The 13,253-nt window shown below is 37.0% G+C and overlaps 1 protein-coding gene across 1 annotated transcript in view; it reads right to left on the reverse strand.

Moving 5' to 3' along the window:
• Window positions 1-13,253, reverse strand: part of ulk4 (unc-51 like kinase 4) — a 63,414-nt gene that overhangs the window by 30,577 nt on the left and 19,584 nt on the right. Inside the window, exons 20-24 of the mRNA XM_077721696.1 lie at window positions 7,127-7,288; window positions 6,159-6,344; window positions 4,051-4,178; window positions 623-756; window positions 372-493 (exon numbers count right to left, since the gene is read on the reverse strand). Coding sequence (XP_077577822.1) covers window positions 372-493; window positions 623-756; window positions 4,051-4,178; window positions 6,159-6,344; window positions 7,127-7,288 — 732 coding nt within the window. The remainder of the gene's footprint in view (window positions 1-371; window positions 494-622; window positions 757-4,050; window positions 4,179-6,158; window positions 6,345-7,126; window positions 7,289-13,253) is intronic.

Below are 13,253 nucleotides of genomic sequence, written 5' to 3' on the forward strand. Positions count from 1 at the left end.
GAGGAGGGTGGGGGTTAAAAACATAAAAATAAAATAAATAAAATTCAAATTAAGCATTTTTGAAGGGACATCCCTACTTCGCGGAAATTCACTTATCGCGGGTGGTCCCGGTCCCCATTAACCGCGATAACCGAGGGAACACTGTACATATAAAGAGGTGAAAAACATAAAGATACAGTACATGTGTCATGTCTACCACTTGGTGCTTTAAAAAGTTTGAATAATATGGAGTAGATAATTGCTTTTGACTTTTTAACATAGTGGCCATTCCAAAATTGCTCAACAGTAATACACATTAGCAATTTAGGAGAATATTTAAATACGATATTAAAAGGTGGCAGAATACCCCTTTTCCCAACTGTCCTTGATACCTGTGATGAAAGAAGTGCTAGCAGTACAGATGTAGAAGGTAGCATGTGTTTAAGCTGTGTGCTCTGAGATAGGGATGCGTCTTTGCTTCCAATGATGTCTTTCAAAGCAGACAAAATTTCCTCTGGCAAAGGAGAGAAATTAAATGGATTAAAATGTGCTTTTTTTTAAGGAGAAAAATATTGAATTTTAATATTTTACCACCATGTGGAAAACACATGAAGTCATTAACAATATACTTTCGTTCATGTACCCAGGAGACGAGGTGCAGTGTTCCTCAGATAAACTGATAATAAGTCCAGACACTGAGACAAGTATTCTGATTGGCTAAGGTGGTCTTTAAGGGTTGTGGTTTTACGAAGGTCTCTCTCCAGGTACATTACAAGTCTGTCAGAAATGAAGTGATCATTATAAAACCACATATTTCCACGTTGTAACATACAAAATGAAATAATTTAAAAATAAATGCATTCAACCGCTTTGTCCATTTTATCATCAATCTGCTAAAATAGGTTTAAAATGGCAGCAACAATAATAAGATTAGATTAGACCGTGTGTATTAAAAGTGTACACCTAAAGAATGGCAATGAATCAACAGGGAACCACGATGATGGAGCATGAAAGCCTGACAGTGGATTGACAAACAATCAATGAAATTATATTTGCAAATTCAGAGCAGAGTTACAAGGTTAACCGAAGCACTAACAAAAAAACATGTTCAAAGGCCATATTCATTTCTAAACATTTTTCATTCAGATTGTCTGTGGTGTGGGTGAAGAGGGCTTACTAGTTGGGTATTTTTCCTGCTATGACTGAAATCAGGTATATATACATAGTATTTGAAATTCATTTATATATAAAACAATGAAACAGACACATTTATATAATGCTGTATGTCCCCATTGTCCTCCAGTTCAATATGAATAAATGTATGAGTATTTGGTTAATTCTATAATAGTTTGTCATAGAACAGCAATTAATAATTTATATTAAAGCATTTGGAGTCAAAATATATACAGCAGAAGTTGCATATATAATTAAGGGGACCACTGCTCTTTCAAATACAGCTGGAATTGGCCAGTTGAATGAAGGATAGAGCGATGAAAATATTCTCTCTGAATGAACTTTAACAAAGTATACTTCTTGTGTTTGGTAGATCCAAAACAATCGTAGTTATTAAAATGTTTTTCTCTCAAACTGTCTTTGTAAGCTTGGTAGACAGTTTTTTTCCTACTCAAACAAACTCGCCACCTTTCTGACAGTTATTGTAAGAGTGTTTACACAAAAAAAATTTGACAAGTGGCTTGCATGGAGTGTGTGTGCGTGTGTTTATATGTAACGAGGGGGGGATTAAGTGTTGAAAGTCATTGCAGACCACTCCCATTGGCAATTTTGACACTTCCTAAGTGAGGCTTGCACAAGTTGTACACAGACAAAATCATGCAAACACACTCCCAATTTTTCACGCCACTGTGGAGCTAATTAAACACAGCATGCCGGTTGAAGGCTGGACTAAGAAAACGATGTGTGAGTGTACGTAGGGATGTGTGCGCGTGTGGAGCTTTCTCTCACTGGGTGCTCAGAGGGAGAGAAACAGGCAGGTCAACTTTGACAGCTCTAAGACAAAGAAAAGGAATGTAAGACGCGTGAGGAAATCAAGATAAACTGAGTGTGACTGCGTGTTGAGAGAGGTCAAGAGAGAAGTCAAGTTTATTTATATAGCTTTATATCACCATAAAGATTCCAATGGTGACATGTGATGTTAAACCTTTCATGCACAACTTATTATTTAGTTTTTTTTAACCTTACAGGCCATTTGATGCCATTGGCTGCCAGTCACAGCACTAAATGTCCCATCCATTTTGCCTAGGAGGCACGAATGAAGTTCCGTTCATTTGCTCCTTCCAGTCAAAATGGATAGGACATCCACCACTGTCAATGATGGCGAAATATTAGCATTTAAAGGCCGTCCTCAGTTTAAATGACATGGACGTCTATCACCATCAATGCCATGCAATTACTACGGAGAAAAATTTAGAATCAACTTCAAAGTTTTACTAGGGACCGTAACCTGTGTATACGTTTTAATCCCTGTATGTTCAAAATGTATTTCTATTAACAACACAACAATTATTGAATGTATTTATAATTTAAAACTAATATTATAATTGTTAATGTTTAAATACATTTACACATTTTCTAAACTGCTTAGTAGGGGCTACCGGAAGAGCAGAGCAAGGAACTGATTGGACCTTTGACCTTGGTTACCTCATTTATCTTGAGTTAAGCAAAATGAGAGGCAGACTTGGTTAAAAGGATCTAGTATATGTCAATAATGTAGAGCATCTTGTTCTTGTTGAAAGACCAACTGATCCTAAATTACCAAGGGAACTCGCAGCCTATAGAGTAGACGAATGCATATGCATTGCATGGTATGGGCTATGCACTTTCGCGGTTCCTGTGCAACTCAGCGAGGGGTGAAATGCGGGACAACCAGCTAATGAACCATTTGAAGTATAAGCAAAGTTACCACATACAGCAGGAAATAAATGAATGTCCAGGGTCCATACGTTTATATTATCATTCCCACAGCTACTGTGCTAGTTAGCGCATAGGTTACACAGAGTACAAGTGCCTTGCCAACAACCCCAGGCAGTTTTTTTTTTTTAATGAAGAAAGCTTTCCTTTTTAAGTCAGACTGCTTGAGATATCTCACGTGTTGTGTTGAACTGAAGGAGTACTTGTGCATTTGAAAGACAATTCTGTTAAATAGAATTCCATCAAAGTTATGTATAGTGCAATAAATCAGCCTGATAGGAATCAAACCTTTCACAAGACTACAGTGTATTAGTCCACATAGAGTTGGATTTGGTCTCTATTTTTCACAGATAGCTTTCAACACTTTAGACTCACAAAAAGCATCAGTCAAGGACTTTTTGTTACCTGTTTAATTCATTGGCTGGATTTTGAACTTTTTCAATGGGCCGCATTGACTGATATCTTGAATAGTGGAAGTCTGGTAGAAAAGTACTATAAATTCAAATTCCCCCTCTTTTACCAATGTCAATTAAAATCTTTACAGACAGGATTTTTGGCACAATCAAGGAATTTAAGGGTACTGGCTCAGTATTGTGTTTCTCTATTTTGCAAACAAAGTGTATCTGTTAGCTTATTTGACTTAAAATCTTGCAGGAGATTGTTGTACAGAAGTGTGGGGCGTTTGTTAGGAGAATCACCCTCAAACAAAAGAGGGTGGGTGGCATGACCTGACCTGGCCTGAATGAGATCCTATCCCAATGAAAGGGGCTCAATTATGTAAGAATCTTATTCAAAGGTGAGGGAAGAATGGCGGCTCAACAAAGCGGTCTGGCAATGGGGACTCTGTATCCATTTCTAACAATAGCAAAAGCAATACTCTCAATTTACCAATCTACAGCTGGAGGGTTGATTTGAAGTACATGACAGCATATACAAGCGACAAAAATTAGTTTTCCCAAAGTGTCCATCATGGTATGAATTCTCAAAATACAGAGAATTGGTGCTTTTTAACATCAAGAGACATATAGGACTAAGCACGGACTAGTTGTTATAGCTGCACTTGAACTGTTGTGGCAGAATTGTTCATTACCCACATTAGAGGTAAACAGAGGTTCCACTTAATATCATCCTAAAATAATTTACCTGTGTTTACAGCAAAGTACCAACGTATGAGTGCTGTCCTTTATCAGGATCAAAAGCAATAAAAATGTTTTGGCTCTGGTTACTGTTGATGGGCTCTCAAGGCAGTGCAGGACCTTCAAAACAAAATCCTACATAAATCAACACAAAAAGAGACATGGACACAGATGAGTACATGTTTTCATCGATTCCAAAAAATCAATAGAGATTGGGTTGAAACAATATGCATAAGCATGCATGTGTTGCATTGAATAATGTTAAATGCGTTGGACATTACATGAATTAGGCAAAAGCCAAATGTAGTAGATGTTTTAGAAATGTTATACCTACAATATGCACTTAGAGAAGGTAAAAAACAACACAGCAGTGGGGCTACATCATTAATTTACTCAGTGGCTAGAATTCACCGTGAACTTACATCTATTTAAAGGAGGGCTGGTAATGAATGATGAGATTGCAGTCCCATTGATGGCACTAGAGGACCCTTATATTTGAATGGGAAGGTAATGATTATATATTATATTCTTCAATATATTGCATTGGCAAATTAATGTTAAAGTGGATTATAATTGTGTGCCACCAAAATACAGTTTTTGTACATATTCTTCTGGACATTAATTCATGTTATTTAAAAAAAAAAAAAAAGATAAACAGACTTTCAGTTTGAAATCAGTATTACAGGTTTGTTGAAAAAGACTGCCAATGTTTGGAATTAAAGCAAAATTATTAGGGTTTTTTTCTGCCCTAAAAGAATTATTAGTTATTTTTGGGACAGATGTGAGTCTAGTCATATTTATTTATTTACTTCTATTAGTATTAGTTCTCAATCTTGAGGTGATTTATTAGATTGAGTTTAATGTTACAATAAATATTATTTTAACAGGATTAGACTTCACATTAAAAAAAAGATCTGTCTTGAATAATACAAACCAAGTTGTGCATTTTGTTGTTGTTGTTACAGCTCTACTGTCAAGTGAATGTTTACATGTTAAGATATGTAAATATGAAAACATAATTGATTCATGCAATCAGTTCATGCAGCTTGGTTAAGATGAAGACCTAACTGCAATTTATACAATTATTAAATTCCAGTGGCTTCACATTTTATGTACAATTTTTACCTCCTACTTACTGTCCATAAATCTCTATACTGTGTAGATTTAATAAAAATAATAATCCAAATTAAAACGAGGTACTTCACGGTCTTCGACTTAACATTAGGTAAACTTTTATGCACACAGTTACTGAAAACATTCACTCAGCATAAACTGAGGGAAATTACTGCTTGGGAAGAATTTTGCTGGCCAACGCTATAATCACTATCGGCAACACCATGCAAGACTGTGTGTGTGCTTGCATGCTTGCGTGTAATTGTGTTTATGGTGCGAGAACCCTGAGTTAATTAATTAGAAAGCACAGTAATGTGTGCCGAGCTGATAAGTCCCTCCCTACTACCCATAATGCATTGCTGAGGTAGAACACGGCGGCACATCCCCTCAGCCAATTAGCCCAGATAGTGACACACACTGTATATTAGTGTGGATGTGCACATACAACATGCACACATTTTTTTGTACACACAGCACACACATATACGTACACACTAACAGAGTGCGTTCTGTGTAAACAAACTCATGGACTGTCTGTCTTTGTGCCAAGGGAGAGGAAAGGGGGAGAGAAGATGGGTGAATGCATATCAGTGTATAATTAGAGCAGAGTTGAAGTACTAAGTTTGTATTCTGGTGTTAAATTGGCAATGCTCAATGCAAATAAATTCAGTTCAGAGTCAATTACCAATGCTAGACTCGGAGCTAAAAATCTTAAAATCAATTTTAGACCCTCTGCCTTACCCAATTTAACGCTTCGCATACGCATAAGATGGCCTGTCTCATAAAAACTTAAATAAGTAAGTGCTGACAGAGCCTCAGTTTGAACACAGTTCAGTACTGGTGCAGTTCACCATTAGTTCACCATGTTTACAAAATAGAATGAAAATGAAGCCGTAAAAAAGGCAACAAAATGAAGATGGAATGGTTTTCTCCCCCCTTCTTGCTATTGAAGATTGTAATGCTTGTAGACCAACATGTAAAGCAAGGATTTTGTATACTTACACTGATCTGTCTTATACGCTGCGTTTGTATATGTGAATCAACCAAGGCAGTGGCCATAGCAGTAAGCAGGTGCTGTTGGACCTTGGGCTCTGCTCCATTCACAGCCTCTAACATGGCTGCAGGGCCACAAGCCTCCATCACTGCTAAAAAGACTGTGGGGACTCCTCGACTTAGCCTGGAGAGTGCCTGTTCACACAATAGAAAAGACAGACAAACACTTATAGTGAATCCAAAAGTATGTTAACACCCTGCTATATTGCAAGTTTCCCCGACTTAGAAATCATAGAGGGGGATGATTTAAAAAGAAAAATCCAGAAATCACTATGTATGTTTTCTCTTAAGCATTCAAATACTTATTTGCATATACGGTATTGTTAAAAAAATGATATATTGTGGTTTCTGGATTTTTGATTATCTCTCTCACAATGGACATGCACTTACAATGAAAATTTCAGACCCTCTATGAATTCTAAGTAGGGGAACGTATATTAAGACAATATAGCAGGGTGTTCAAATACTAATATTTTGAACTCATTGTATAAAATCAAATAATTGTGTGTGTGGGCATTTATGTAAACATATATACACATTTATTAATTTCTATACATTTTTCTTTTCTTTTTATAGTCTTATTTGCATATACGGTATTGTTAAAAAAATCATACATTGTGATTTCTGGATTTTTGGTTTTTGATTATCTCTCTCACAATGGACATGCACTTACAATGAAAATTTCAGGCCCTCTATGAGTTCTAAGTAGGGGAACTTGTATATTAAGACAATATAGCAGGGTGTTCAAATATTTATCTTTTGAACTCACTGTATAAAATCAAATAATTGTGTGTGTGGGCATTTATGTAAACATACATACACATTTATTAATTTCTATATATTTTTCTTTTCTTTTTATAATGTATGTATTTTGATTGAATGTCCATCTTAACCTACATGTGATTGTGTCAACTTACAGAAATGCTGGTGAGTCTGACAGCACCCACAGAGGAGTGAGTGTATAGGTGCCACAGAGCAGATCCTATCTCTACTGTCATCAGGCAGCGAGAAGGCCCAGAAACAGTTGTGCAGATGTTCTCTATAGTTTTTGCAGCCATGTGATGAACAATGGAGTCATCCTATTGGATAGACAGCACAGTGCTTAGTGAAAAAAATAAGTACAAAAAAATTGAAATGTAATGATAAATTTGTACATAAGGGTTTATGTAGAGAGACTGCAATTTTTGGGGCATAATTGCAAAACAATTTCAAGCACTATGATTAGCTAAGAGGCAGCAACAGCCAAATTCTAATTGGTTATATTTGAGCACTTTTAGATTTCTCTAAAATACTATTTTACTGAGCCAAACGTTGTTTTTGCTCTCGGCTGCAGACTGAGTTCCCTCTGGAAGGTTAATTCGCTATGTTTACTCCACTAAGTCAGTGAATAATGTCATATGCTAATAGTCTAGTTTTTTTCAGTGGATGCACCTTTATGGTAGAGATAGTATTTCTTAGCAAAGCCGGAATTTTTAGTCTAAAAATGGTATTAAATGAACGGCACAATACGTTGTCGCTCACTAGCAGCAGGACTTTTACGGTTAATTGGGGTTTTGGTTGGTTTGTTTGCTTGTTGCCTATTGTGTCCCTCATGGTTTCCCTTCTCTCATGTAATCAGTTGTGTGTACTTTGTAATCAACCCTTGTCTGTCTAATCCTACCTTGTGTGTTTGTTAGTCTTTGTAGGATCGTCTGCTGTGTCTGCATCATTCTAAGTTGCCATCTAATGTTCCAAGTGCCTCGTTTTCCATGTCCTTCAATGTCGGTTTTGGTTTTCTTATTTGATTTCCAAGTCCTTGTTATTTTCATGAAACTACTCCTGCCTAGTCATTAAAAGTTTTGTTGAAGCCAAACATCAATACATCCATATGATTCATTACAGCCCTAATATTTTTTTCTCATAATATTTTGACTTTGAATGTTTAGTTTACTGAACAGCATCTTCTTTGAACTCCTGAGGAATCATTAAAGTTCTAGACACTGTCATCGATTCAACCCCCCATTGCTCCTAACAATCTGCTCTCATGCTCAGGTTTTTATACCATCCTCCATCGTGTTTGCATCATGGAAAGTATAAGTCATGCTAAATATGATGCCATAGAACGCAACATCCCCTGTCTAAATGGAATACCACCTACCTGAATTGGTGGATAGAAGCACGATTTTTAGTGTATCTTACAGAAAAGATATACTATTCTACTAAGCCTGTACCAGATACTCGGTAGAAACATGGCTATACAATGATTTATTTGAAAAAAGTAGCCTATGAAATCTCTTGACACAAAGTAACTGTATGAAAGAAATAATTTCTGTTTAACCATATATACACTTAAGATTGATTCAATGTGAAGTTGTTAAATCTTGATATGTTTTTTCTTTATTTAGTCATTCTATTTCAAGTTTTTTATTGAAAGATCAAGGTATAACTCTAAAAATGTATGATTGTAGCACAGAGTAGAAATCCAGAATGTAATTAATATGGCAAGATTCATTGTATGTGCTGAGGGAATCGTCAAATATCAAATGAGTACTGAACTAATAAAAAACTGTAAACAGCAAAAGGCAAACACTCATGTTATTATACTAACACCAAGACAAATGTGGACATAAATATGAAGAGGCTATGGGCGTGCACACGCCTGAGTCATTTTACTCAGACAATGGGGTCAGACTCATAAAATCCCATAGGCAAAAGAAATGAGTTTTTCCAGGAGCGTCACTGCAGAGATAGGAAACAGAGTAGCAATCATTATCTGTCAGGTTATTAATGTGTTTCACTCTGTTACATCACTTGAACACAACTCAGCCTATTCATAAAGTACACGTTAATTGCATTCCATTCAAAAATGGCTCAAAAGGCTAAAAAATAAGTCTACTAAGTAAATTGTTGCAATCCTGACAGATATTGAGAGATGACAGCATGTCATTGTTTTGATACTTAATTGCAACATTTTTGTTTCTCCTTTTGTTAAGACTGTGAGGAGTTGGGGTTTATGCATTGTTTGATTGATGGTGCTATCCATCTGGCTGTCTGAAGACATTGTTTTTTTAACTTTAATATAAGACAGATAGATAGATAGATAAAGCTCATGATGTACAAATTCTCCATCATGAGCAAATGGTGAAGTAGAATAGTGGATTGTATGGATGACAAAGAACGGTGGCTATTTGTGATTTAGATCTAGTAAGAAACACAAGATAATATACTGGACAGCTAAGAATCAAGACAAGTTAACTTGATTTGTGATCCATGTGTAAAAGCTTGGCAGCTTTGTAATTTCTCCACAAAAAAATGATTAGCATATGCTCAGTTTATTATATGGAAAGACACTGGCATCAAAAAAATTTCTGTGTGCACCCTACAACTAACTTGCAACCAGTTTACAGGATAGTCCAACTTTCAATCCACATACATATACATATCATAAACATTGTGAATCAATCAATCGTTTACACTATTGTTGCCAAAAAGTGGGAACAGTTATCATAAGGCCTGTCTATGGATGCAGTATGTGTTATATTTGCAAAGCAGGTCTCAGGGAGGCATGCTCAGACATGTCCATGTGAAAGAACTTGAACCCCCTCACCTCAAAGACCTTTGGGATGAGTGAGAAGAAATTCCGAAGCAGGACCACTCTCAAGGAATAACAATTTAAATAAAGCTTGCTTAAGCACATCTGACATTCAACAATGCTTCAGTAGTCAGGCTGTGATCCATCTTTATTTAGACATAGCATAAGTGATTCAACAACCAATCTATTAATCCAATAAAGTCCATCACATTGTGTAATCAATGCCAAGGGATTGCACAGCACGATAGTATAAAGATTCTACTGACACCCCTGTGGGAGCTGGCACAATGGTCTTTTCCAGCATCCTCCAGGCCGTGAGGGCCAGTACACTAATGAGCCCACGGGGGAGAACTCACCATCTATGTATTTAATAGACTGTTTCCCTGCAAAGAATTTTAAAGGAAAAACTGAATGACAAAGAGAAAGACTGAAAGAGAGCGAATGAGTGAAAGAGAGGGGAAGAGTGAGAGAAAAAGAGAGGGAGAGAGAGAGAAAAGAGAAAGGGAAAAAGCAAAAGAAAAAAGGAATTATTTTTCCTCTTACATTAGCCTCATCAAACTCTGACACAGTGTATTGAGGAACAAGGGAATTGTTCTCATTATAACTTGCGGCATTATTTCATCAGCCTTGTCATTCCATACTTAGAACCAATCTAATCTCTAGAAAATCAACGTATTAATATTATCATAGGGGTATGCTGAAATAACGATTAACATGTCTGCCCCACAGTTTGGAGATCGAGGGTTCAATACCCATTGCATTGAGTTTTGCAGGTTTTCTCCAGGTACTCCAGTTTCCCGTGCATGGTAAGATGGTTGAACACTACAAATTCCCTATCTATGAGTTTGAACATGAATGGTTGTTCGTCTGTCACAGTGTACCCTGCGATTGGCTGGCAACCAATTAAGGGTGTCCTCCGCCTAGTGCTCCAAATTGGCTGGGATAGGATTCAGCACCCATACCTATCTTGTAATGATAAACGGTAGAGAAAATGAATGAATGTCAAGCTTTTAAGCATAACCAAAAGTTTTACTTTTAGTATTAGAACTCAGGGTTTAGGGTTCCAGCTCCAACCCGTCTGTATGAAATTGTGCGGTACTTGACGACACCAGGAACTATTTCAAATACTCCCATTGGATTGGCAAAAAAAAAAAAAACAGTAATAGTAGCTTTTATTGATGTTTTTTTTTCTACTTTGATACAAAAGAAAACAGAATTCTTTGGGTTTTTGTTTAAATCACATAGTTCAAGAAAATTATTTCTGCTCGGATACACATGATCAAGGTGTTTTTTGTGTGCTTTTAAGGATGCACACTCTCCAAATGAAACCAATATGGCAAACAATCCACACTACAATTATTTATGCCACAAAACTACCACAACTGTTTTGCCAAAGAATGAAATAACACTGTGTCTTAAAAGTATTTTGAGCCTGCTAATTACTGTTCTTCTCTAATGACTCCTTGCAAGAAAAAGCTTACAAGTTTGTGAATGTTCCCTAGAATGCATGGTGCTAAGATATGTTCTAAAAAGTTTTTTTAAAAGCTGAAGAGCAAACAAGTAATTAATTGTGCTTCTCTGAATCAGCATCTCATTCATGTAAATTGGTGGAGATAAAAAATAGAGGAACAGTCAGGTAGCTTTAGAACAAAAAGTGGAGTATTTCGAAGGTGTTTTTAATTACCTCTCATTAATTTCAAACCTTCAGTCCAGATTTTGCAGAATGTGCACCCTAATTAAAGTCCCAAAAAGAACTTTTCATTTGAGCGTGCAGAAGTGACATCAAAACTAAAATGTTTTCAGCTTCATTAACTTTCTGTTTGTCTTGTTTCTTTGATTGTTACATGATTTCCACCCATGGAATCTCTTCAGCTCACTTGGGTTTAACCAAAGCAGTCTTTTTTTGCAATGCCGACAAGTTTACACATTCTCTAACCACCCCTCCAAACAACTTTGGTAAATTTCAGCATGGGGACAAAAAAATAACTGCCGATCAGATCACACTGTAGATTCATATCCCAATATCTTAACACCTGGCCTCAGAGTCTCGCTCACATCACAGCAAAGCCACATCACATCACATTACTTGATGCTAGATGCACACTCAAATATATGTGTCTGATGTGGTTCCCTCCTGTAATTACAGTCCTTTGGAAGGCAGTGCACCTGGTTTTGAATTTGCTTCTATGGCAGCCACACACACGCCATCTATCATCCTCAGGCATCACATGTAACACAGCTAATATCCTCAAAGAAAGGAGACAGGAAGAAAAACTCAGAGCAACAGGAAGAGGCGCAAACAGACAGATGGGGGAAAATGGCAAACACACACACACACACACAGTAGCTACAGGTACAAAAGAAATCTGAAAATGAAGTCTTGAACAATTTGATTCTAAAAAAGTTCAGCATGTGTTAAAGATGTGGTGTTTGCCATTTCGCTGACGTGTCCAAGCCAGTGTATCTAGAATAGGGTTGTTTGCTCTTTTCCAACTCTATTTGCCACCAATCGAAATGTGTCATTCCACCCCTTTTAAATGCAGAAGGCAGCTACCGTCAACCTAAATGAGGTAAGGACCAGCACACCTGTGGCCCTCCTGAGGACAAGCGGCTTATAAAATGACTTAAAGAATATATTTAAGAAGCCTAAAATATACATTTACATATTATTATTTTAAAAGACCTTAACCAACATTTAGAAAGCTTGACGCATCCCTTATATTGCATCTCATTAGATCTGCAAGTGTGTCTTATAATATGGCTGTCGATAAAAACTACACATTACGGAGGCAAGATTTTTGCATTTTAATGACAGGATTATATTAATGACTGATGATGATGATGTAAATATGACTTATTTTGGTGGAATATAGTAATAAATCATTAATTAGCTTACCACTTTCCTAGTATTAGAGTGTGTAAGCCGTAAGGCAAATACACGCACCCAAACAGAGTGGTTTTCATCATAGACAGGAGTAGCAGGAATTAAGAATGACAAACAATTTCCTGCAGCTTGAGTGTGGCCTGGAAACCTGGCTTTCACTCTGTACAACCCCCTCTCCCATCCAAGTAGAACTCTCTGTGACTCCCCACCATCGCATCCCCCTCTCCCAGTACACTGATCCTTTTTCTCTCCCCTGTCACTCCCTGCCATCCCCCTTTTCACTGGTAAAACCACCATGTTCTCTTTGGACGGGTGCCCTTCGAGCACAACAATACTTCACCCTCTCTCCAGTGCTTTATTTATAAATGAGGAAAGCTCTAAACAGCAGTGAAGTGGGGCCAGGGGTGATATGGTGGGTCAAAGAATCCATCAAAACCGTACTGCCTGGAGCGCATTAGACAAGGCCTTGGCAGTGTATCTCATTGCTGTCATGTACTAAATACTGTGTGGCACTGGATTTGCATTCAACACATTCAATCTTTTTCTGCTTAGACATCTGAACGTGAGCCACTCCAAATAAATAACCATG

Source organism: Stigmatopora nigra, chromosome 7 (assembly GCF_051989575.1).
Source record: "Stigmatopora nigra isolate UIUO_SnigA chromosome 7, RoL_Snig_1.1, whole genome shotgun sequence".
In the NCBI taxonomy this organism is placed as follows: Eukaryota; Metazoa; Chordata; class Actinopteri; order Syngnathiformes; family Syngnathidae; genus Stigmatopora; species Stigmatopora nigra.